This window comes from Lissotriton vulgaris, chromosome 4_2 (genome assembly GCF_964263255.1).
Source record: "Lissotriton vulgaris chromosome 4_2, aLisVul1.2, whole genome shotgun sequence".
Taxonomy (NCBI): Eukaryota; Metazoa; Chordata; class Amphibia; order Caudata; family Salamandridae; genus Lissotriton; species Lissotriton vulgaris.
In genome coordinates this window covers 22,989,217-23,016,361 of record NC_141692.1, presented here as the reverse complement: position 1 = coordinate 23,016,361, position 27,145 = coordinate 22,989,217, and the positions used below count along the sequence as shown (strand labels likewise).

The 27,145-nt window shown below is 48.3% G+C and overlaps 1 protein-coding gene across 2 annotated transcripts in view; it reads left to right on the top strand.

Moving 5' to 3' along the window:
* The window catches only part of LOC147718166 (uncharacterized), a 104,477-nt gene that overhangs the window by 17,130 nt on the left and 60,202 nt on the right, over positions 1-27,145 (top strand). For both annotated transcript variants that reach the window (XM_086919236.1, XM_086919235.1), the window contains exon 3: positions 16,049-16,243. In XM_086919236.1, coding sequence (XP_086775362.1) covers positions 16,049-16,242 — 194 coding nt within the window. In that variant the 3' untranslated portion in view covers position 16,243. The remainder of the gene's footprint in view (positions 1-16,048; positions 16,244-27,145) is intronic.

The window sequence follows — 27,145 nt, the reverse complement described above, 5'->3', positions numbered from 1 at the left end:
CGAACGTCCGCCTCAACCACTATTTCCGTAAGATCGGCCATAAATCTGGGCAATCATAACTTTTGTTTTCAGCTCCTTATTCTTTTTATCCTCATTGCCCTTAGCTTCTAACTCCTGACGTTCATAATACTGGGCCATAGTCAAGAGAGAGACTGGGGAAGACGTAGTCCATGAACTTTCACTGGCTTTTAAGCGACTGGCTATTCCTGGCAACATGTTTGTGACAAATTTATCGACAAAAAGATGCCTGCCCATGTCATCTGCCAATGACTGGCCACTAAAGTCGTGGAATGCCTCCTAAAAACGTGTGACGAAATCAGAGACCGATTCATCTGCCTTTTGCTTGAAGGATGCTAACACAGTCTGTTGGAACCTAATGATGTCAGGTCACCTAGGGTAGCCTGGCCTTGGGCAAGACAATCTCTAACTAAGGCACATGTGTAAAGGTTGCAAACCACCCGGCAGTAATTTAATGCAATATCACTCAAAAATGACGCTACACCAATCTTTGTGTAAAAATACGAATTGTTTTATAAAAATAAGACTGTTCTTCTTTATCACTTTTACACCAGTACTCTCCTTATTTAGCAGTTTACAAATAGTTACACTACGCAATTATTACCATTTCCACCCACAAATCTGATAACATCAGGAGAACCCACTTCAGCAGTGTTTAAGTCTTCAGCATTGAAACATTCATAGGAACTACTTTCTTATCAGTCACCCGGTACCTTATTTATGGGGTCACAAGGTTAACATAGCCAACTCTTACAGCATCACTGCAATTCCCTCCTTCCCCCCAATGGATTCTCTGTCAGACGGTTTCCTGTGGTTGAACTCTCTCTAGATAGGAGTAAACAGATTTGTTAGGGCCACTTTCCCATATCAGATTTTTCAGCAGAAGAACACAACATCTATTGAGTGAGCCTTAGATTTAACAAGTTCGATTTGACAATCCTCTAAGGAACCACAGGCATTCTACCCAGGCTGCTCCCCAGTAAGGTTAGTAGTGTTCCTCAGTTGACCTTTCTCAGTTCTGAAACCTTCTCTTACTCTGCCTCTTTTGAGTTCTGTGAAGGGAATCCTTTGGGATACCAGAACCGAACTTTTACACCGAGTTCCAATGCCTCTCGTCACTTTGTTGGATGAAAAAAAGGGGGAAAGTCTAGGCCCAACGCAATTTCCCCACTCTCCTTACTTGAGCCGGTAAAAGTGCCTCTCTCTCCGGTCTCCACTCCGATTTCAGGGGCCTCCGCTGATCTCTACCGGCGCGTACCTCGGGGCTGGTTTCCAGATCGCACCTGCCAGCCCCGTGAGGAGTTCGCGCTAGATTCACGCTCAGTGCAGGGCCCGCTCCCCGCCTCGGTCCGCCTCAGACACCTCTCTCCCCGGCAGCGCTCCTGCGCACGCACGGGAGAGTAGCGGCTCGGAACGGCGGCTGCTCCCCTCGACAACACAGGAAGTGGCTCACCTCTGGGCCTGCTCAGTCCTAGGCCCCTCCTGTCAGGACAGTGAACACCGCCGAGAGTCCGTGCAGAAGCGCGCTGCCTGAATTCAGTCAGCACAACGCTTCGCTTCACACTACCTTCGCGGCAGCGCCTGCTCTCCCACCTCAGATTCCACAGGTGAGAGGAGATTTCTCTGGCTGTGCTTTCTCCCACAAGCAATGGGGCCCCGGTTTTACACAGTCAATGCACGGTCCCACTGACACAAAGGAGGAACGGATCAGGGGTAAAGTTCCACACCCCAAGGCTCCAACCCTCTATCTCCTGCAAACTGTTCTATACCTTCATACTGGACAAGGATGGGTGAAGACTTGGTTTTACGCCTCACACCCTCCTGGGCTAGAGTCCCCCTGTCCAGGGTCAGCAGGATGGAACTAACTGGGTCAGACCTACAGAGGTGGAGGGGGGGTGAATCCTAAAAGGGGCAAACCTTGAGAGGTAAACTACCCTGTGAAGATCCTACCCCTTTCCAGGCCCTTGACCTATACTCCAGCTGCTCCTCACTAACAAGACAAGATGGCTGACCAGCATTCCGCCTTTTATAGGCTGACCCTCAGAGGTCCAGAAGGGACCAGAAGGTTCTGGAATGCCCTACTCTATCCTATGGGACAGGTCTCAGGTGTGACAGTTGTGACAGTTGGAAGCCACCATTTTGTGACTCCAAGGAAATTCCTGTCAGGAAAGGCTTCTAGGCCTGAGGTGAAAGATTATGAAGGTGAAAGAGCACCTATCCCCCAGATCAACACCATAAAACTCTAGTGGACACAAAAATAAATAAAGGCATGAGGGGCAAAAGGGGACAAAATAAATAATAAATTGGAGGGACTACGCAAACGGCCAGACAGGTCTAACACGCGTCCCCCCCAGCTGAAAGTGGGGAGAACTACCCAACCCCTTGGGAGTCCTCATCACTAAGGCGGAAGTACCTAGAGAGACCGTCTGCATTGGCGTGGTCCACTCCAGGCCGATGTTCCACCCGGAAGTCCATTCCCTGTAAGGAGATGGACCATCTCAACAGCTTGGGATTCTCCCCCTTCATCTGCATCAGCCAACGAAGGGGTCAGTGGTCAGTCTGAACCAGGAAGTGCGTGCCAAACAGGTATGGCCGCAGCTTCTTCAGAGCCCACACCACCACAAAAAGTTTCCCTCTCAATTGCACTCCACTTTTGTTCCCGGGGAAGCAGTCTCCTGGATTGGAAGACTACAGGCTGATACACGCCCTCTTCATTCAGTTGCGATAACACTGCCCCAATGCCATGTTCTGATGCATCTGTCTGGACAATGAACTCCTTGGAGAAGTCTGGGGCCCTCAGGACCGGTGCTGCACACATTGCCTGCTTCAGTTTTTCAAAAGCTTGCTGACAAGCCTCCGTCCAAACTACCCGTCGAGGTTGTTTCTTTGAGGTGAGCTCTGTGAGGGGCGCTACAATAGTGCCATACCCCTTCACAAAGCGACGGTAGTAGCCTGTGAGGCCCAGGAAAGCTCGGACCTCAGTCTGTGTCTTGGGGGGTTCCCAGGCCATGATTGCCTCAATCTTTGCCTGCAGGGGCTGCACTGTCCCGCTACCCACCAAGTGTCCAAGGTACACAACTGACCCCTGCCCAATCTGACATTTGCTGGCCTTGATTGTCAATCCAGCTTGTTTCAGGGCCTGGAGAACTGCTTGCAAATGTTGCAAATGGTCCTCCCAACTGCTACTGAAGACAGCAATGTCATCCAGTTAGGCAGCGGGGAAACCCTCCATTCCGGAGAGGACCTGATTCACCAGCCGCTGAAAAGTGTCAGGGGCATTCTTGATTTAGAAAAGGGGGTGGTGATGAACAGAGTGTCTGAGTTAAACAGACCACTCTTACTCATTCTTGAGCCCAAAGGGCATCACGCAAAATTGGAAGTGTCCCTCAGGCGTGGAGAAGGCTGACCTTTCCTTTGCTCCATCTGTCAAGGAGATCTGCCAGTACCCTGAAGTGAGGTCAAAGGTACTTAGGTATTGGGCAGCTCCTAGCCGGTCAATTAACTCATCTGCCCTAGGGATTGGATGGGCATCAGTTTTTGTAACTGAGTTCAGTCCCCGGTAATCCACACAGAACCTCAGTTCTAGAGTGGTGCCCGGTGGAGCGGCTTTTGGCACTAGAACCACCGGACTAGACCAGGGGCTGCTGGAAGGTTCTATAACTCCTAGCTCCAGCATCTTGGCAACCTCTCCATGGATGCTAGCCTTCACCCTGTCGGACAGCCTGTAGGTCTTTGACTTCACTGGTGGGCTGTCCCCTGTGTCCACCTCATGGGTACACAGGTGAGTCCTTCCCGGGACAAGGGAGAACAATGTAGAGTACTGCTCCAGGATCTGGCGACAGTCTTCCCGCTGTTCAGGAGTTAGGGTGGGAGAGAGAATCACTCCCTCCACCGACCCACCCTTTTCTTGAGACGAGAACAAGTCTGGGAGAGGTTCGCTTTCCGCTTCCTCTCCCCCATCAGTCACCATCATTAAGATGACCTCGGGCCTCTCATGGTGGGGTTTGAGTCGGTTGGCATGAAGCACCCGTAGGGGCTGTCGTGGGGTCTTAAGGTCCACCAGGTATGTGGCCTTACCCTTCTTCTCCAACACCTCAAAGGGGCCTGTCCAGCGATCCTGGAGGGCACTAAGCTCTCCAGGCTCCATGACCCACACTTTCTGGCCAGGCTCCAATTCCACCTGGTGAGCGTTGTGGTCATACCACTCTTTCATGACTGCCTGGCTGGCCTCCAAGTTGTCAGAAGCTTGCTTCCACAACTTCGCCATTTGGCTCCTGAAGGCCAGCATGTAGCTCACCACATCCTGGGGGGGTTTCCTGGGAGACTTTTCCCATCCATCCTTCACCAGGCTGAGAGGACCGCGTACAGGGTGCCCATACAGAAGCTCGAAGGGGCTGAAGCCCACTCCCTTCTGTGGCACTTCCCTGTAGGAGAATAGCAAACAGGGTAGGAGGACGTCCCATTTCCTCCGCAGGCTTTCAGGCAGACTTCTGATCATGCCCTTCAAGGTCTTGTTGAACCACTCGACCAGTCCATTTGACTGGGGGTAATAGGGGGTGGTGAACCGGTAGGTCACTCCACACTCCTTCCACATTGCCCGCATGTATGCTGACATAAAGTTGGTCCCCCTGTCAGACACAACTTCCTTGGGGAAACCCACTCAGGTAAAGATCCCCATTAGGGCCCTAGCCACCACAGGTGCAGTGACAGTCCTCAGAGGGATTGCCTCTGGGTACCGTGTGGCATGATCCACCAGAACCAGGATAAACCTGTGACCAGCTGTTGTCGGTGGATCCAATGGCCCTACAATGTCGATGCCCACCCTTTCAAAGGGGCTGCTAACGACTGGAAGTGGTTCCAGGGGAGCTTTCAGCTTCACCCCTGTTTTCCCACTGGCCTGGCAGGATACACATGTCCGACAGTAGGTGTTGGACGCCACTTTCATCTGAGGCCAGTAGAAGTGGAGGACAAGCCGAGCAAAGGTCTTGTCCTGACCTAAGTGTCCTGCCAAGGGTATAGCATGAGCCAATTCCAGCAGAAAGGCTCGGTATCGTTGCGGGACTACCAAGGCCCTTGATGAACCAGGTAAGGGTACCTTGGGTTCACTGTAGAGGAGTCCATCCTCCCAGTAAATGTGGTAGTGTCCTGCAACGTCCCCTTCTGCCTGGGCTTCAGCCTGTCGCCTCAGTCCCTCAAGGGTAGGGCACTCCCTCTGGCCCTTACAGAACTCCTCTCTGGTAGGCCCTCCCTCCACATGCCACTCAGCAGGGATGGGTAGGTCCTCCAGAGAGACTACTTCCCCCTCCACGGACTCCTGGTCCACCACCGGAGGTGGCCGATCTGTCACATGGGGTGTGGAAGCCGAAGCAGGCTCTTCCTGTCTTCGGGTCTGTCCCTTTTTGGCAGCGGGTTGGGCCATTGTTCCAGGCTCCAACCCAGGCGAACTCCCTCTCCGGGCAGTCGCAGACCTTGTGCTTACACAGGCCCAGTCAGGTGTACCCAGCATCGCAGAGTGCGTCCGGTATTCCACCTCTCTCCAAGCATTGTGCTCCATATCATTCCCCAGCAGACAATCAACTGGCACGGCAGGGCTTACGGCAACTCGAAGTGAACCTGCAACCCCTTCCCACTCAAAGGAAACCTCAGCCACGGGATAGTGGCCCATTCTGCCATCAGCCATCGCGGCGGGGTGGAGTACATTGGGAACTACCTGCTCCGGAGACACCAGTTGACTTCTCACCATAGTCATACTGGCTCCTGTATCTCTCAGAGCCTCCCCTCTCTGGCCATTGATGGTGATCCATTGCCCATACTTAGCAGTATTTGGGGGCACCTGGATCTTAGGAACCATCTCCCGTTCTCCCAGGGACACTAGAGTGGCACCCGCCCATTCACCCCCCTTATCTAAGGGCAACTCCTCCCCGAGCGCTACACTAGCTACTCCCGGGGTTTTTCCTCCGGTGGGAGGGGGTGGTCTCTTTGGGCATCTGACATCTCCCTTATAATGTCCAACACCACCACACTCGAAGCAGTGGAGATCCCTTGGCTGCTGGCTTTGGCCAGGATTAGGGTTTCTGGGCGGGTTAGCCTTAGGGGTGAAACCTGTTCCCTTTCCCTGAAAATAGTTTTGGGGACCTTTAGAGAACTCCCGCTTTTTATCTCCCCCCTCCTTCTTCTGGGGGGCGCCCTGTCCGGCCTTTTGGGAATCCTCTCCAGTCCCCTTTGAGGACACCCGGGTACTTGCCCAGATGTCCGCCTCCTCTGCAAGCTTCCGGGGATTGGTCAGCTTGCTGTCCACCAGGTGCTGGCGCAGCTCGGGAAAGCATTTCTTGAGTAGATGCTCTTTCAAAAATAGATCATACAACCCCTCATAATCCTTCACCTCACTGCCCTTTACCCAGCCCTCCAATGCCTTCCGTGCATAATCTAGGAAGTCTACCCAGTTCTGGGTGCTTAACTTGTGGCTCCCCCTGAACTTCTGGCGATACCTTTCTGGGGTTAGCCCAAACTTCCTGATCAATGCTAGCTTCATGGTGGGGTAGTTGGTCTGCTCCTCTGGCTCTAAAGCTAACAATGTGTCCCGACCAGTAGGAGGCATGTACTTGTACAACCCACCCCCCCAGTGCTTCTCCTGGATCCCATGGGCTCTTAAGGAGACCTCATAGGCCACCAGCCATTTGGCTATATCATCCCCCTGATTATAGCTGGCAATGATGTCCTTGGGCAAGTAGGGTCTGGGTTCCCTGGCTGGTTCTCGAAATTCGCTGCCACCATTCAGTGTAGGAGAGGGTCCCCGTTGCAGGGCCTGGAGTTCTAACTCTTTCAACTTGAATTCATGAGCCATCCTCCGTTCTTCCCTCTCCTGCTCTAGCCTGGCCAACTCCCATTTTAGTTGCCTCTTTTCCCTCCTGTCAGTGAGTTCCGCTTCGGTCAAGCTTCCCCCGGAGACACTGCTACCCCTCCCGGAGTAGGTCCTTTGTCCTGGGAGTAGGTTTCCCATTTCTGGTTGGAACAACCCCTCCACCCCTATGACCGTGTCCCGGTCTGTCCCTTCATCCTCCTCCTTCCCTTCTCTGCGTGCTTCCACCCAAGCCCTTAAACTGGTCTGGAGTTCCCCCTTCTTGGCACCACGCTTAAAAAACACCCCCATTTGTTGGCAGAAATCTTTTAGCTGGGCCACAGAGTAAGTGTCCAGTTCTTCCAGCGCAAATTCCATTTTGCAACAGGCAATTTAAGGTTACACACACAAGAAAAATAGAGTTACAAGGGCAACCTGAAGCTACCTCCACCCCACCACCAGGAACAAATTTGGAAAAAGCAAAAGTAAAAATTAGGAGGGCCGCTAGGAGAAAACTCCAGGGGTAGGTTAGTGGATTACACTCAGTTACTGCAAAGTAGTCGCAACCACAGTCAACATCCCACCGCTGCCACCAATTTGTTGGAACCTAATGATGTCAGGTCACCTAGGGTAGCCTGGCCTAGGGCAAGACAATCTCTAACTAAGGCACATGTGTAAAGGTTGCAAACTACCCGGCAGTAATTTAATGCAATATCACTCAAAAATGACGCTACACAAATCTTTGTGTAAAAATACGAATTGTTTTATAAAAATAAGACTGTTCTTCTTTATCACTTTTACACCAGTACTCTCCTTATTTAGTAGTTTACAAATAGTTACACTACACAATTATTATCATTTCCACCCACAAATCTGATAACATCAGGAGAACCCACTTCAGCAGTGTTTAAGTCTTCAGCATTGAAACATTCATAGGAACTACTTTCTTATCAGTCACCCGGTACCTTATTTATGGGGTCACAAGGTTAACATAGCCAACTCTTACAGCATCACTGCAATTCCCTCCTTCCCCCCAATGGATTCTCTGTCAGACGGTTTCCTGTGGTTGAACTCTCTCTAGATAGGAGTAAACAGATTTGTAAGGGCCACTTTCCCATATCAGATTTTTCAGCAGAAGAACACAATATCTATTGAGTGAGCCTTAGATTTAACAAGTTCGATTTGACAATCCTCTAAGGAACCACAGGCATTCTACCCAGGCAGCTCCCCAGTAAGGTTAGTAGTGTTCCTCAGTTGACCTTTCTCAGTTCTGAAACCTTCTCTTACTCTGCCTCTTTTGAGTTCTGTGAAGGGAATCCTTTGGGATACCAGAACCGAACTTTTACACCGAGTTCCGATGCCTCTAGTCACTTTGCTGGATGAAAAAAAGGGGGAAAGTCTAGGCCCAACGCAATTTCCCCACTCTCCTTACTTGAGCTGGTAAAAGTGCCTCTCTCTCCGGTCTCCACTCCGATTTCAGGGGCCTCCGCTGATCTCTACCGGCGCATACCTCGGGGCTGGTTTCCAGATCGCACCTGCCAGCCCCGTGAGGAGTTCGTGCTAGATTCACGCTCAGTGCAGGGCCCGCTCCACGCCTCGGTCCGCCTCAGACACCTCTCTCCCCGGCAGCGCTCCTGCGCACGCGCGGGAGAGTAGCGGCTTGGAACGGCGGCTGCTCCCTTCGACAACACGGGAAGTGGCTCACCTCTGGGCCTGCTCGGTCCTAGGCCCCTCCTGTCAGGACAGTGAACACCGCCGAGAGTCTGTGCAGAAGCGCGCTGCCAGAATTCAGTCAGCACAACGCTCCGCTTCACACTACCTTCGCGGCAGCGCCTGTTCTCCCACCTCAGATTCCACAGGTGAGAGGAGATTTCTCTGGCTGTGCTTTCTCCTACAAGCAATGGGGTCCCGGTTTTACACAGTCAATCCACGGTCCCACTGACACAAAGGAGGAACGGATCAGGGGTAAAGTTCCACACCCCAAGGCTCCAACCCTCTATCTCCTGCAAACTGTTCTATCCCTTCATACTGGACAAGGATGGGTGAAGACTTGGTTTTACGCCTCACACCCTCCTGGGCTAGAGTCCCCCTGTCCAGGGTCAGCAGGATGGAACTAACTGGGTCAGACCTACAGAGGTGGAGGGGGGTGAATCCTAAAAGGGGCAACCCTTGAGGGGTAAGCTACCCTGTGAAGATCCTACCCCTTTCCAGGCCCTTGACCTATACTCCAGCTGTTCCTCACTAACAAGACAAGATGGCTGACCAGCATTCCGCCTTTTATAGGCTGACCCTCAGAGGTCCAGAAGGGACCAGAAGGTTCTGGAATGCCCTACTCTATCCTATGGGACAGGTCTCAGGTGTGACAGTTGTGACAGTTGGTAGCCACCATTTTGTGACTCCAAGGAAATTCCTGTCAGGAAAGGCTTCTAGGACTGAGGTGAAAGATTATGAAGGTGAAAGAGCACCTATCCCCCAGATCAACACCATAAAACTCTAGTGGACACAAAAATAAATAAAGGCATGAGGGGCAAAAGGGGACAAAATAAATAATACATTGGAGGGACTACGCAAAGGGCCAGACAGGCCTAACACAGTCCAATCTATCTTTTTGGCTGGAATAAGAGTTTTTAATTTAACTAGTATAGCTTTTGGAAGGTCTAAAATGTCTTGTTGTGGTTTCTGTGTGGGTTCACTTTCTGCATCTATCTTTTCTAGTTCCTTCCAAACAGCTCCAAATGTTGTATGATCATCTACTTTACGAATAGATCTCCACAAATCAGGGGTAGAATAAGCCCAAAAAATATATCAATATCAGACAACGTCATTGTACAAGAATTAATAGCTCCCTCAACTTCTTCATAAAAGGCGGCCGGATCTTTGCGCGGGTCAGGCAAAGCAACTTTAAGAGCCATGACATCTGCTCTACTCCAAGGTGTATAGAACCATTTATAAATAATGTAATTCTTTGCATCAGTGGTGCTTTTTATCATCATCTGTTCCCGTACCCGTATGAGGGACATACAAAAGTGTGGCTTCCCGCATGGGGTTCCCATGAACCACAATATTCTTATCTGTCCCTGGAGCGTCATCCTGCAGCACAGTGGTCTGAGTTGTTTGTTCAGCGGGAGCAGCTGACTTTTTCTCCTCCCGCAAACAGAGTGCATAAGCTCCTAGTTCAACCACACGTCTAATTAAGTCAGCCACCTGAGAGGGGAGAAAAAGACTGTCAAGCAATTGTTTACAATCATTTGCAATATCAGCAGGCTCTAACTCCGTGGAATGCTTTCTAAACCATTCAATCACATCTGTTGCAAACATTTCTACAAAATATAACTGCTCTCTATCCTGCCATTGTTGTATTTTGGCTGAAAGATCTGAAGCAGAAACGTTATCATGGGCGGCTTTCCGAGCAGCAGATCTAAGAGTAGCCGCACAATCAACGGTCAGCATTGAGCGGGTCTCTCGCAAAGCATCCAAACTTAACTTCTCTTTATACGAAAGAGAAATTTCATCATCAGGAACAGAGGCAGAGGGAAAAGTATATGGAGGCGGAGAATGATCTAGCATAATTTAATTATCCTGTGGTTTATTAAGATGAGGGTAGAGGGGACGCCAGACAGGATATTGGTAAAATGTAAATAAAATGTTCTCCCATATTTGTACACAGTCAAACATATCGTGTCTACTTTTGTGCTTAAACAAACATTGTTCCACATACTGAATTTTTCTAAGATCAAATGACCCATGTATAGGCCACCACAACTCAGGATCCTTGCTAGTATATTTATTCCATAACGTGCTGTAAATTATACCATTTTTAATATACATGTCCCAATTGGGGGTTGCCTCGGGGGGAGCCTACTGATTCTGCTCCATATTCACATCGGTACCTCCAAAGAAGCAACACATTCTGCGAAGTGTGCTTGAAACAGGCAAGCCAAAATATTGTAGCATATACAATGCTACAAAGCAGTGGCACTTAACACAATATGTGTCGTTATGAACTATTCAAAGGCTGGAAAAAAGTCCCCTCATTACCTGCCTATATAAATTGCAATTCATATGTATCCAAATAAATTCCATATATTGCCCAATTTCCATATACAAAGTGTGCATCTATCGACCTTACCAAACAAACGTCTCCAGATTCTAACTGCCAAGTTCTGAATCAACCAAATGGTCTCTGCACGGCAAATACCAGAAGAGATCTGTCGAGGACCAGCAACACCTGGAGGGTCAGATCAGGAAGAGAGGAAAACGCAGTGGTTGCCAAGATGTGGGTCTCCTCGGGCAGTGATCGTCCGTAGCGAGATTCCAATGCTCCGTTTCAACCACTCCTTCGGGCATCCGAGTCACCGATCAGTCCCCCTAGGTTGGGCGCCAATCTGTAGAGGTGGACCTCAGCAAGGCCTACCAGTGCTAGGGTTTCGCCCTTCTCTGCACACAAGTCCTCAGACCAGAAAATAGAAGTTGTCACAGAAGCTGAAATAGTTAAAAGATATTTTATTAACCTCATGAGGTGGAACTACATTCACACAACACCCTCTGGTAGTGTATGACGTAGTACAAGGAGTAGAAGAACCATGGGTCTTTATACCCACACAGGAGCTCCAAAGAAGGCTGTACAAGCACACATAGGAGAGTTACATACATACATGGTCATACAAAGAATGCACAGTCAATAGTAAAGGAGGATCCAGCAATTGCTGACTTTGGTAAAAACAACTTGACAGTTACAGACTAGAGCAGGTGCATGGGCAGCTACAGATTCTTCTGCGCATATGCAGAGTAGCAGAGTTTAAATATAACCAGTTCTTTGAGCAAAGCACAAGGGCAAATGACAGAGAAGAAGGGAAGAGCACATGGCGAGCACATGGCTAACTTAAATGGCTGCCAAAACAAGATGGCTTCAGCTAAATGCTAACAATGATCTCTGCCAAATTTCCACATCCCAATTAAGAAACTGGGGACAGGGAACTCCTAGAGGGAAACATTGCTGTTGAGGAACTAGGAGAGGCACTGGGTCAACTACAGTCAGGTGGGACGCTGGACACCAATTTGTTCATGTCGAACTTAAGGCTTCCATGTCACGTCTGGGAGAGACGCTCACCAAGTTTTCTTTTGGACCCTGAAGGGAGGGTGGCTCCGACCCATATGTCCGAAATAGCCGTTATACCTAAACCCGCCCACCCTCCATTTAATGCCCCTCATACTGTCCCATCTCCTTCCTAAATGTGGAGGTGAAGATTTGGGCAAAAGTCATCCCCAACTGTCTGTTTAGAGTGATCTGCTTGTCTGTTCATGTGACCCAGTCAGGCTTTATGCCCATTCGGGCCTGCAGGCACAATGTCTGATGTGTCCTCAATGAATGTCTTCTGGCTACCAAGCTGGCCATTTCTTAGCCATTCTTCCTGGCCAACTTCCACAACGCGTTTGATTCCGTAGGGTGGAACTACCTGTTTTCACTGATCACCAAAATTAACTTTTGCCCTTTTCACTCTGTAAAATTGTTCTACACAGATTTGGTGGTGCAGGTCCAGACTTTGGGTTGTTCCTTCTCAGATGTGCAATAGGACGCTGAAAGGGGGGGCACACATTATCCCCCTTGATATTTACCATGGACATTGAGCCTTTGGCTGAGTGGTTGAGGGTTGATGCCCAAGTCCTGGGATATGGCTGGGAACCGGGGGTGGCCGAAAGAGTAGCACTGTATGTGACAATGTTCTTATTTTCCTAAATGAACCACACTTGTCCATTCTCCGGGTTCCTCAGGTCCTGGGCATTTTTGTTAACTTCTCGTGGCTCATGATTAACCTCACAAAGTCCTCTTTCTATCCAATTGTCCCTTCCCTGCAGCCTGTAAGTTAGCAAGCTCTGAGATCAATTTTGATGCCCAAGGTGTGTGTAACTGGGGAGGCTTGGGCAATGAATATTCAGCCCCAAGTAGTCTTCGAAGAACAAGGACTTCAGATGCTGGATAACACTCCCTTTGTACTTTCTAGGGCCTTTTGCTATCTTTAAGATGATACTGCTGCCCATCTGTTGTATCAACTACTAAATCCATCTTACACTACTCCCTCCTCTTTTTCTACTCATATTAATGCAGCCCTGAGGGGCATTTTTGTGGCACCGATACACCCCAGAATCATATTATTGAAATGCTTAAATCATCTTTTATGGCCAATGGCAGCCCCTGACATCTCTTCATAGAATAGGACATCCCACTTAGTTATTTTAAATGAACGATGGTTTGGCGATCTTGGGGAGCTTGCCTATACATCTTAGAAATGGGTGATGCATGGTTGCAGATTCCACACATACTGTAGTATGTTGCCTTACTTTAGCTTTGCAGGGCACTAACAATAAAGTCTACTACAAGACAAATCCCCTTCGGTCTGTTAATTTCTAAAGGAAATGCTTTCTGTCCACAGCTTTGATTCCATCAAGATGGCTTCCGGTGTGTCACCCTTTTGTCAAAGACTGTTAGCACTCTAGTTGTTCATTAGAACACTGTGGGAGGCTGCAGTAGAACACATGGGAATCAGCTGACAGGATGCTGCTTCTGACCGTAGAGCATCTAAAGGGTGGAAACAGATTTTGGCCTCTGAGATCAAACTGAGGCCTAACCCAGCCAAATTCATTTCTAAAATTCTTAAATATCTCATTGCCAAGAAAACATTGGTGCCTTTACCTACTTCTGAACTCCATTGTGAAAAACTAGCCTCCTTCTTCGTGGAGAAAGTACGTGCAATTTACCGATCCTTTCCTCCCATGATTACTTCCTGCCCACTTACTTCCACTAGTCCAGATCCGGCCTCAAACTTGACAGCTATTCCGTAGATCTCTTTTGAGGAACTTAGTAGACTGACTGTGAAAATTAAATCCGGCTCCCCCGCCGACCCACTCAAGCGTGCTCAGTTCAGAGAATCCTCCCTGCTCTGCATGACACCGTTACACCAGATAATCAATGCCTCTTTCACATCCGCCATGGTGCCGGCAAAATGGAAACAGGCATGGGTCTCCCCCGTTCTTAAAAAACCCAGTTTAGACCCTATGAAGCCTGAGAATTTTAGGTCTATTTCTCTCCTCCCATGGTTAGCGAAGATCGCGGAAGCACAAGCTAACATTGTACTTACCAACTTCCTGCTTTCCAATAACACTCGGACGCAACGCAACATGGCTTCCACGCCGGTCACAGTACCGAGACCGCACTCCTGGCTATAACGGAACACCTGCGGATCACCCTCGACCATGGTCAAATGGCGGCACTGATCCTGCTTGATCTCAGTGCCGCCTTTGACACGGTCTTCCACAAGGTTCTGCTTCACCGTCTTGAGGAGGCAGGGATCACTGACCTGGCCCTTGCTTGGTTCAGATCTTTTCTGACCAAGAGGTCCTTCCGTGTCTCCACCCCTCCATTCTTATATCAGGCGCATCTTATTGAGCAGGGCGTTCCCCAAGGCTCGGCACTGAGCCCCACATTGTTCAATCTTTATATTCAGCCACTAGCTGCTGTCGCCAGGCAATGGGACCTCACTATCGTCTCATATGCGGACGACACACAGCTGGTGGTTGCCTTAACTGAAGACACGACCCCGAATGTCTCCAGATTTAAAAGCGGCCTCACAGCCGTGGCAGACTGGATAACATCTAACTGTTTGCAATTAAATGCAAACAAGACAGAAGTTCTGCTGGTCGGTAAGAACACTGACTTATGGGGCGACCACTGGTGGCCTAATGCTTTGGGTAAAGCCCCGGAACCAAAGAGAGAAGTCAAGAACCTGGGGGTGTGGTTGGACTCCTCTCTTAGTTTCTATCTCCACAGTAAAAAAGTTGCTGCTACATGCTTTGACATTTTACGAGGTCTTAAACCTATTTTAAAGTTTGTTGACTCATCTACTAGGCAGCTAATAGTCCAGTCCACTGTCCTTTCTCGATTGGACTACGCTAGCTCCCTGCTTTTGGGAGCCAATCAAGCCGAGATCACTCAGATGCAGCGCATCCAAAATGCGGCAGCCAGAGCCCTAATTGACCTTCCCGGTTCTCCTCCATCACTGACACCATCCGGAGGCTCCACTGGCTCCCAATGGCTCAGCGGATTCAGTTTAAGACACTATGTCTCTCTTTTAAAATTCTGAAACTCGCCACTCCCGAAATGCTCTGTAACCTTTTAACCCCGTATGTCCCTACCCGTGCATTACGCTCTTTGGGACAACACTTGGTCAGGGTACCTCGGGTGAAACGCTGCCGAGCGGCAGGACGTTCCTTTCCTATATCTGGCAGCAAAGCTGTGGAACTCGCTACCGGCACACATACGAGAACTGGAAGGCTTGCTGGATTTCATGAAGGCAGTTAAAAACTCACCTTTTCCCCTAAAATAAGTTTCCTGGACTTTGTTCTTGCTGAGCTCCATCGTAGTCAGTTGTTTGTTAGCTGCTAGAAGCGCCGGGACGCCCCTTTGCAGGGGCAGCTGAGCGCTATAGAAGTTGTTTTAACATAATATAACATATGAATCAAGTCTTGGTGGTACCGTGCTAATTGTACAATTGCAGTGTTTAAAGATGATTTTACCCTGTTTTACTCCTAAACAGGGAGGCAGTGTAATGGCCATCTTAGGAAGCTTTCCATGAACAGTGTTCAGAAGTTCAGCTGAGAAAAACTTAAGGTCTGCCCCCTCTAAATGAGTCTGGCGAGCCAAGGGTTTGAAGACATGCTGCTCTAAAGCAGGCCCTATATCTGGTTCTGAATCCTACACTACTACTACTTTATGGGGTGACTTTTGGCTAATCACCTGAGCTACCTCTGGGGAGTCAGGTGTATTATTAGAGTACACAAACATTGCAATTAGAGTTCAGTATAATCCAAAGTAATCGAGCACTATTGAAAACCATTGCACCCACCAAGGCACTGCCCAATCGCAATGAACACCATTAGAAACTGGAGAACATACATCACCTCCCACAATCTCCTTTCTTACTGTCCCTCACAATAAGGAGCTGGGAAAGAATAGTTGACTCATCAGAATGAAGGATAAAGCTAGAGACTGTGGACGACTATCGCCAAATATCAGGGTGAATGGGAAAGGAGATCCCTGCCTACTGTATGCTCGTCTGTCTCCATGCAAAACATTCTATTAGAAACCTGAACACATGGTCTAAATACGACTTCCCGTCTTTGTGTCTTTATTTACAGGCTCAACTACAACCGTCCTCAAGGTCTGTTCTGCAGAGTGCACACCACGCTATGGCACTATCGGAGGAGAAACTGTTACAATTTCTTGTTGCCAAACGGACCTCTGCAATGGATCAACCAGCATGAAGATTAGCTACACACTGCTCTTCTTTGCAGCTGGCATTAGCACCCTTCTGCTCAAAGGAGGGATCTAAGGTGAGAATTAGCATAGGATACCTCCTCACGGATAGAGCGGTCGCTCCCTGTGCCCCTGACCTCAAGCTGGTATCGTAGCGCTGCTCTGCTATTATCCCTGTGATTCTTGATCTGCTCTCAGCTGCTGTGTGCCTCGTGTAGCGCTCTGCTTTATTAGCGCTAGATTGATCCGATTTGACTGATTTTAAATTTAATTTCTCTGTGATTATTGAATTGCTTTCAGCTGCTGTGTGCCTCGTGCAGCGCTTTGCCTTTTTAGCGCTATAGTAACTCATTTTGGCTGATTGTAACTTTGTTTGCGCATTTGCCTAGAGCGCTCCGACCTGCTCCTCCCCCCGCCTCCATTTTGTTTGTTTATCATCCTCCTCGTGTGCCCGACCCGCCTCCCAGCTGAGACGCCCTCCCACGAGCTTTATACAGCGCTGCTCCGCTACAAACGCTGTGACTCGCTCCTCCTCACGGATAGAGCGGTCGCTCCCTGTGCCCCTGACCTCAAGCTGGTATCGTAGCGCTGCTCTGCTATTATCCCTGTGATTCTTGATCTGCTCTCAGCTGCTGTGTGCCTCGTGTAGCGCTCTGCTTTATTAGCGCTAGATTGATCCGATTTGACTGATTTTAAATTTAATTTCTCTGTGATTATTGAATTGCTTTCAGCTGCTGTGTGCCTCGTGCAGCGCTTTGCCTTTTTAGCGCTATAGTAACTCATTTTGGCTGATTGTAACTTTGTTTGCGCATTTGCCTAGAGCGCTCCGACCTGCTCCTCCCCCCGCCTCCATTTTGTTTGTTTATCATCCTCCTCGTGTGCCCGACCCGCCTCCCAGCTGAGACGCCCTCCCACGAGCTTTATACAGCGCTGCTCCGCTACAAACGCTGTGACTCGCTCCTCCTCACGGATAGAGCGGTCGCTCCCTGTGCCCCTGACCTCAAGCTGGTATCGTAGCGCTGCTCTGCTATTATCCCTGTGATTCTTGATCTGCTCTCAGCTGCTGTGTGCCTCGTGTAGCGCTCTGCTTTATTAGCGCTAGATTGATCCGATTTGACTGATTTTAAATTTAATTTCTCTGTGATTATTGAATTGCTTTCAGCTGCTGTGTGCCTCGTGCAGCGCTTTGCCTTTTTAGCGCTATAGTAACTCATTTTGGCTGATTGTAACTTTGTTTGCGCATTTGCCTAGAGCGCTCCGACCTGCTCCTCCCCCCGCCTCCATTTTGTTTGTTTATCATCCTCCTCGTGTGCCCGACCCGCCTCCCAGCTGAGACGCCCTCCCACGAGCTTTATACAGCGCTGCTCCGCTACAAACGCTGTGACTCGCTCCTCCTCACGGATAGAGCGGTCGCTCCCTGTGCCCCTGACCTCAAGCTGGTATCGTAGCGCTGCTCTGCTATTATCCCTGTGATTCTTGATCTGCTCTCAGCTGCTGTGTGCCTCGTGTAGCGCTCTGCTTTATTAGCGCTAGATTGATCCGATTTGACTGATTTTAAATTTAATTTCTCTGTGATTATTGAATTGCTTTCAGCTGCTGTGTGCCTCGTGCAGCGCTTTGCCTTTTTAGCGCTATAGTAACTCATTTTTGGCTGATTGTAACTTTGTTTGCGCATTTGCCTAGAGCGCTCCGACCTGCTCCTCCCCCCGCCTCCATTTTGTTTGTTTATCATCCTCCTCGTGTGCCCGACCCGCCTCCCAGCTGAGACGCCCTCGCCCCTCCCCCTCCACCATCCATATATGACAGCAGTTCCCGCGCGCAGCGTCCACGCGCAGCGTTCGCGCCCAATCCGCGCCGAAGGTGCGCCAAAGGTAAGCCCGTCTACGCCCGTCCGCGCCTGGACCGCGCCCAGCGCCAGACCTCCTGCCCCTCGCGCTGCGCTGCCCCCTCGCATCACCTACGATGCCGCCACCCTCCTAGCCCTTCACCCCGGTCGCGCCCCAAACTGCTTCCAAGCCGCTCCTGGTTGCACCCATGGACCGTTCTCCTGCCCCTCCTGCGAATTTAGCGGCACCGACAACATCTCCGCTACGACCACAACACAGATTCCCGACCCCAACCACCTAGAATGCATCCTTCTCAACACCCGCTCGATCCACAGGCACGCCATTGACCTTTGGAACCTACTTGACACCATCTCTCCGGACGTCGCCTTCCTAACGGAAACTTGGATGAACGCTTCCTCCGCCCCTGACATCGCCATCGCTATCCCTGACGACTATAAGATCACTCGCAAGGACCGCGTTGACCATACAGGAGGTGGAATCGCCATCGTCCATAAGAAAACTATCCGCATCTCAACCAGCTCGGACGCCAACCTCGCCAACTCCGAACACCTTCACTTCCAGATCCACATCGACCCCAAGACCACACTCAGAGGCACTCTCCTCTACAGACCACCAGGACCGCGCGCAAAATTCAGTGAAGACATCACGGACTTCATCACTCCACACGCGCTCCCCTCCAAAGACTACATCCTTCTGGGAGACCTCAACTTCCACCTTGAAAAGAGCAACGACCGCAACACCGCCACCCTCTTGGACAACCTCGCCAACCTCGGACTTAAACAACTGGTCACTTCCCCCACCCACATCGCAGGTCACACACTCGATCCCATCTTCACCTCCAGCAACCATGTCTCCTTCCGCCACACTACGGATCTCCTCTGGACTGACCACAGCTGCGTTCATTTCACCTACAACAAGCCGAAACCCACCATCCACCTTCAACCAACTCTACAAAGAAACTGGAACAAAATCACCACAGAACAGATCTCCACATCGCTCCTTCAAACCTCCCCAGCCCTCTCTTCTAACGCCAACGAAGCCGCCTCCAACCTCACCCTTTGGTTATCCAACACCGCCGACAACTTAGCACCACTGAAAAAACGTCAACACAAACCTGGCATCAAAAAGACCTCATGGTTCAACGACGACCTCAAGAAGTCCAAGAAACTGTGCCGCTCCCTTGAGAAGACCTGGAAAAAAGACCCATCCACCAGCAACAAGGACGCCTTCAAAAGCGCCATCCGTACTCACCACCAACTGATCCGAAAAGCCAAGAAAACAGCATTCAAAGATCGACTTGACAACAACGCCCACAACAGCAAGGAACTTTTCAACATCGTCAAGGAATTTTCCAACCCCTCGGCCAACTCCAACGACATCACCCCCTCTCAAACCCTCTGCGATTCCCTAGCTTCTTTTTTCCACAACAAAATTGCTGACATCCACAATAGCTTTGACAACCAACCCGGAAGACAACCCACCCTACCATCAGCTGACCATCTTCCCCCCGTTAACACCCTTAACGCCTGGAACCCTATCTCCACTGAGGACACCATCCGCCTGATGAACTCCATCCACTCTGGTTCCCCCACAGACCCATGCCCTCACCACATCTTCAACAAAGCAGACTCCGTCATAGCTCCGCACCTCCGAGACGTCATCAACTGCTCCTTCAACTCCGCTACCTTCCCAGAAGACTGGAAACACGCTGAACTCACCGCCCTTCTGAAAAAACCAACAGCAGACCCCACCGAACTCAAAAACTACCGCCCCATCTCGCTTCTTCCATTCCCGGCCAAAGTCATCGAGAAAGCTGTCAACATCCAGCTCGCCGCCTTCCTCGAAGCCAACAAATCACTCGACCCCTCACAATCTGGCTTCCGAGCCAAACACAGCACTGAGACCGCCCTCATCGCAGCAACAGACGACATTCGAACTCTACTGGACAATGGAGACACAGTCGCCCTCATCCTCCTCGACCTCTCTGCAGCCTTCGACACAGTCTGCCACAGCACCCTTTTACAACGCCTCAGAAATATCGGAATCCAAGGAAAGGCACTGGATTGGATCACCTCGTTCCTCACCGGAAGAACCCAGAAAGTTCGCCTCCCACCATTCAAGTCTGAGGCCTCTGAAATCATCTGCGGCGTACCACAAGGATCCTCACTCAGTCCCACCCTCTTCAACGTATACATGAGCCCCCTCGCGGCCATCGCCCGCCAACACAACCTCAACATCATCTCTTACGCGGATGACACTCAACTGATCCTATCCCTCACCAAGGACCCCAGCACCGCCAAAACTAACCTACACGAGGGAATGAAAGAAGTCGCCGAATGGATGAAACAAAGCCGTCTGAAACTGAACTCAGACAAAACAGAAGTCCTCATCTTAGGTAAATCCCCCTCTGCATGGGATGACTCTTGGTGGCCGGAAGCCCTCGGAAAAGCACCCATCCCGACAGACCACGCACGGAACCTAGGCGTCATCCTGGATTCTTCACTCTCTATGAACAGACAAGTCAGCGCCGTATCCTCTTCCTGCTTTAACATTCTTCGCATGCTCAGAAAAACATTTCGCTGGATCCCCTCCGAAACAAGGAAAACAGTCACCCACGCTCTGGTCACGAGCCGACTGGACTACGGAAACACCCTCTACGCAGGTACTACCGCAAAACTCCAGAAGAAACTACAACGAATCCAAAACGCCTCAGCCAGGCTCATATTAGACATCCCACGCAACGAACACATCTCTGGTCACCTTAAAGACCTCCACTGGCTACCCGTCAATAAGAGGATCACTTTTAGACTGCTTACCCACGCACACAAATCACTCTACGACATCGGACCAGAATGCCTCAACTCTCGACTGTCCTTTTATACCCCCTCCCGCCAACTTCGCTCCTCCAGCCAAGCCTTCGCCACTGTACCTCGCATCAACAAGACCACCATGGGAGGCAGATCCTTCTCATACCTGGCTGCCAAAACATGGAACTCTCTCCCCGATTACCTTCGCCTCACCCAGAATCACCTAGCGTTCAGAAAGCAGCTTAAAACGTGGATATTTGACAAATAATCCTCCTCCCCTTCCTCAGCGCCTTGAAACCCTCTGGGTATGTAGTGCGCTATATAAATGTTATGACTTGACTTGACTTGACTCTTTCCATCCATCCTATTTCACAGGTTCTGTGTGGGGCCTGAGCTTCATGATGTGTTCTCAGAGGACATTTAGGTCAATCAGCGTGATTGAATTCCCTGCTGCTAGATGTGAATGTTCTACTCCAACAGAGGGTGTGGATGGTGGCACCCTATACCCGTTCCTTGGCTAACGTGTGGCATCCAGTGGGGATATGGAATGCATTACGTTACAACACATTCAGTTGCAACGCATACCTTTACCATGCATGCATTACATCGTAAATGCCATTACCATGCATATCCTTTACCACAAAAATGCCTTTACCACGCATACCTTTACAATGATTTTTGTTGTAAAACCATGCATGATAATGCATTTTCATGGTAAAGGTTATATCCGATCACTGCCCCAATTCCTTTAACTGCTCCCCTGTGCCCTCCTTTTTTTATAATATCCTTTCCCTGTATCCCTGTACGACCCTCCTCCCCCATTCCTTCTAAGAATTACCCCTGCCCGGATCACTTAAAATCTTGCCCAGTGCGATTCCCCCACCCACAAACCCGTCTACCAAATACACCTGCCCTGTACTCTAAAAATGTACCCCTGCGCAACACCACACCCTCATTCCTTTTTTTTTTTACTAAAATCCCCCTTACCTCTCCACGTCCTCTCCAGTCCAAGCATTTCCGATTTGCGTTGCCCGTTGTAAAGAGGAAGCGGAAGTGTCTTTCCGTTTCCTCTAACGACGCTGATTGCCTCCACATCTTTTATCTTCAGAAACAGAAAACCCCAAGCCCCCTTTTTTAATTTTACCTTTAACAAACATGCCATTACTATGTATCTCGTAGTAAAGGAATGCGTGGTAAAAGCTATGTGTGGTAACTATGCATGCAATGTAAAGCATGAGTGGTTAAGTGCATGCGTGGTAACAGCTGCATTGAAGTGGCTGTTTCCCAGGGATATGATGATACAGGGAGAATAATAAGACATCTTGGGTCTTTCAGACAGAATTTTATCTTTGGCTGTGATGAGGTTGGTCTCAGTACTGTGGTTGGGATGGAAACTGGATTGTGTGGTGTCCAGGAGTTCCTGTCCATTGAGGTAGTGACCAAGTTGCTTATTGCTGACTTTCTCCATGACCTTGGCTGGGTAGGGTAAAAGGGAGATAGGACGGTAGTTTGATAGTTGAGTGTGGTTTGCTAAAGTTTTCTTTTGCAGTGCATTGGCCCTCTTGTAGAGAAGTGGCAATACGGTCCAGGAATCCCGAGACTGGATATGAATCCCAAATGCGTTTTTACTTGGAGGAAAGTTGGCTCAAGGCTCTGGACCTCTCCAGCCTCTAAAGAACAAAGGTAAACAGGGGTTGCGAGCGTTTATTCCTCCTTTCCCAATACTTTCATTCATTCCCATATAAGGGCATATTCTCCTTCGTTGTTGGAGATACCACATTACCAATTGATTTGTGTGAGCGGAGAGCTTTTTATTAGTGTTATACACTATACAGCGGATTTACCTGGAGACTCCTGACCTGATGATTACTGCTCCTTAAAATTGTAATAGGACAATTGATGATGCGTAAATCACCATGTGACTATGAATGAACATGATATTTTGCTGCTCTGGTTAAAAAGAAAAGACTATAAACTAGCCTTGAGAAAGCCCTGGCTCTACTCGCCAAACAGGGCGAAACGCGTGTCGGCTGTTCTGTCCTTTTGTTGTAAGAATCAACTGCTTAATGGATAAATGAAAAATGAGCAAAAATGGATGATATCTTGTGATAACACTAATAAAAAGCTCTCCGCTCACACAAATCAATTGGTACTGTGGTATCTCCAACAACAAAGGAAATATGCCCTTTGCAAGACTAGAGTCAAAGAAGACTGAGGTTGGTGATGTGCAGCCTGGCGTCTAGCGGTGAGGGTGCCGGATACTTTTCTTTAAGGCCTCCATCTGGGCCTCTAGGTGCGCCACCCTGAGGAACACATGGTGCCGGAAGCTCCTGCAGACACAACAGGGGTGGGCAGCAGTAGATGATGTTGGTGATAGGCGGCGGGCAGCTGTCAGAACACGGCACCATACCACCGGAGGCATGGGAGGCTGGCTGAGCCAATGGGTCATTGGCGGAAGAAGCTGCAGCTGTCACCTCCTCCTCCGCCAGGACAACCAGCTGGCGATATTCGTCCCTGATAGCCTCCAACTATTTTTGCCGGGCCCTGGCCGCCAACTCATGCCTAGTGGTTTTACTTTTGGAAGGAGCAGCTATATCAAGAAAGGAAAAAAAAGAGAATTGTTGTAACTAATACTCTTAGCAAAACAGTAACACAAATTTAAATTACAGTCCACACATAAAACTATAGTGGCAGAGTAGTAGCAGTAGCCTTAGCAGCTAGTAGAGTAGAGTAGAAGTATTATTTTTCTCTATCCTGTTTAGCATAATTAATCTTGTAGGCACGCCAGCTCAGTCAGCTTGTGCCCTAGACAGACATACTTGTGTCGCAGTTATATATTTCTATAACAGCCATACCCTGTTTAATCAATGGCAACTGCTCTGTCAATTTCACTTTCACCCTGACAGCACTACTGCAATAAGCCACATTATGATGGTTAAGGATCACATTCTTATGGATGATGAGAAACAGCAGCACAGCATCATGATGTCACTCATGTGATGATGATTTTCATGACATACTGGGTGATTTGTAAGTACGAGTTACCATGCAGCCGATAAGTCACCCATGGCTGACACAGGGAGGGAGTTGGAGCAGAAGTGGGCCTCAGAGTCGAAGGGAGGCGATATGGGTAGGGTAAATATTTAGCCATTCACAATATATATGTTGTGCTTCCAAACTACTGTGAGTCAAGGGAGTATTCCATTCTGAAATACAAGTACAACCTCAAATCTTTGATTCAAAAACCTTGCAAAAAAAACTTATTTCCCAGGGATTGTTTTTTCATATACATTCAATGCATTGCTCTTCTAGCATTATTATATTATGTTATTCGTAACATTCCACACCCTTGTCTTTGGTACTCTGGCACTGTTGAGTTTTCTTTTACATTCTCTTCATCCAGTCTGACTCTGTACTACTATATGATACCATCCACCAGGCATCCATCCATCCAAACATGGCTATCATAAACTGGCTTTCACCGACAACAACATACATTTAGATATATAACCAACCACCACCCATGCCTTGCGTCCTTGTTTGCCTTGGAGTTTGACCCCTTAAATCACCGCGTAGGATTCCTTTCACCCATACAGTTTCACCCACCCAGACAGGCATCCTTTCTGCTTTCCCTTTCACCTTTTCACCCATCCTTCTACTACCCATGCATCCTATTCCTATCATCTTCATCCACCACCTATGAATCCCGGGGCCCCTTCCTTCACCCACACATCCTTCTCTGCCAGTCATACATGACTTGTATGACTGTTTGTCTTCGTCATAAAACTGTCTTTGCTGAGTTGAAAATAGAATATGCCATTAGTTACTCACCCCCGCTGCTAATGCTAATGTTTAAGTAAAGGTCAGGGTGTCTTCTCTTCAACAGTTCAGTGTTCACAGGCAACAACTTAGCCTCATTAGAAGTACAGTGTACTACTAGTACTGAGTGTACAGTGTTCAACCTTGCAGCAAGAGTATTCATCATTCTCAATAAGTAAGGAATCTGACTTACCACCGCCCGCAAACTGCTGCTGGCGCACCTCCTGTGGCAGCCGCTTCGGCTCCCTCCAGAGTGGCATGGTTGCCCTCACCGCTTGCCCGGGCACTGGTGGTCGGTACACCTGGAAATAAAAATCCAATTTTTTTAGATGCCATATACGCCTCCCTTATTTATTGTTTTCATTAGGATGATTGAAAATACATAATTAAATACACCACACACATCACTATCTACAATTCGGATACCAGTATGGTAGACAGTATGTCCTATCAACAATAACTAAATAATATCCAGTTGGGCATTTTTTTGTGGCAATTTTTGAAAAGCCTCTCAAGGAGAGGGTAACCCATAGGACTGGACTCAGTGACTAGAGCTATGGTGCCTCTCATTTTTTTAAAAGAAGAAAGAGTGGCCAACTGGGCGGACATGAATCAGAGGTCTCGCTTAGTTGGAAAATTGTGCCGTCCTCCTACTCCTCTCATATATACTTCCTTCCAGCAATGGTGCACGGCAACAGTTGTTCACCATCAATTGCTGCTACTAAATAAAATACTAGGCCTGGATTGGAAAAAGTAAAATATACAACACTTTGGGGGGGGGGGGGTACTGCTCCGGTCCTTTCCAACGCGAGTGACCACCATTAATGATTGAGCATGATGAGACAGTAAAAGAAACAAAAGCCTTCTCATCTCACAATTCACAAACCTGCGGATATACCTTACTTGTCTTGGGCATGCAATCTGCAGTCTGCATAGAACATTAGTCCTACTTGTAGTATTAAGGAGTCCTTACTAGTACTAGTAGTAGCCTAGGCTAGGACCAATGGGTTCTTTGAGTCTTACGGTACCACTACTAGGCAATCCACATAAGGGGAGAGAGAAAGCTCAGTGGAACCCAGAAGAAATCAAGGTACAGACAGACTGTCTAATAAAGAGTCAGAGCCGAAGTTAGTCAGATGCAGTTTAATTTGATGTTAAAAAAAAATCAGACACTAGAAGAAACAATGTTAGTAGCAGTACTTAGTAGTAGGTAATGGTAGAGCAAAAACAAGAATTTAGAAACACATAGATTGAAGAGGATTTTAGAAAAATTAAAATTAGGAAATGTTAATAATAGAGCGGTAAAAGTTAGGGAAATAAAATATATATACAACACCAGGAGGATTTACTGGGGCCAGCAACAGAGCCATCTGCGGCTGCGCCTGAGGCCGCTTCCTGCTATTCCTGTGAGGCCCTTCCAGCTCCCGCACCCACCGCACAGCCAGCTACCCCAGTCTTCTTCTTGGCCTGCCCCCTGAATGCTGATCATGTAAAGAGACAAAAAATGATTTGTGTATAAATTGCTGTAAAAATATTTTTAACAGAGGAAAAACAGGGGTATGCCCAAATGACCCTCCTCTACCTAGGCAAAGAACATCAATAAGATGAATAACAAGGAATTATGGAGGGATAAATCACAAATGTATTTTCGACAAGGGCAGAAATAATTAGCCTAACGTTGTTATTATATTAAACATAAATTACTAATGATTTTGTTACACACACATGCTATCGGACCAGTCTCTGGTCCACCAGTTGCTTCAGAAATAAATTAATCAAAAGAACATACAACGATGTATACAGACTTACATAAAGCATACAAAATATGCATATATATATATATATTCACTGAAAAAACCATAGGTTTCACACCAGTTATAGTTAGGAATTAGCATTTAAAAAACCTATTAAATTCACTGACAAAACCATAGATTTCACACCATTTATAGTTAGCTGGAAATTTTACTGACATAAAACCATTGAAATTCCCACGTTATAGTTAGTTGGACTCACTATAACTTGCGCGCCTGTAATGCACTGCTGATGACGTCACATATTACATCACTCATGACATGGTCAGTGACATCACTCATGACATCACTGATGACACCATCCAGTGAATGTGTGTCTTTCTGAAAAATAAATTTGTTTTATATATGTATTTGTAAAGGTCGATGGAAGAATAAATGTTTAAATAAGTGTGTAAATGGATGTTTTTAAAAAAAAAAATTGGTTGGGTAACTGGCTTATTACGTGTATCTTAGTGAATACATATATTAGCGAGTATTGTTTAAATATTTAAATGTTTGTATCAGTGTTTCTCTTTGTGTATAAGTGGCTGCAGGGGTTGGTGACTGACTCACTGTTTGTATGTGTTTTGAAGACAGCATATGTGCAGGACTGTATGGGTGGATGAGTGTGTATATGTGTGTGTTAGTGAGTGAATGACTGTCTCACTAGTGTCTTCATTAGTAACGACATATGTTTTAATCTAGTATATGTGAGT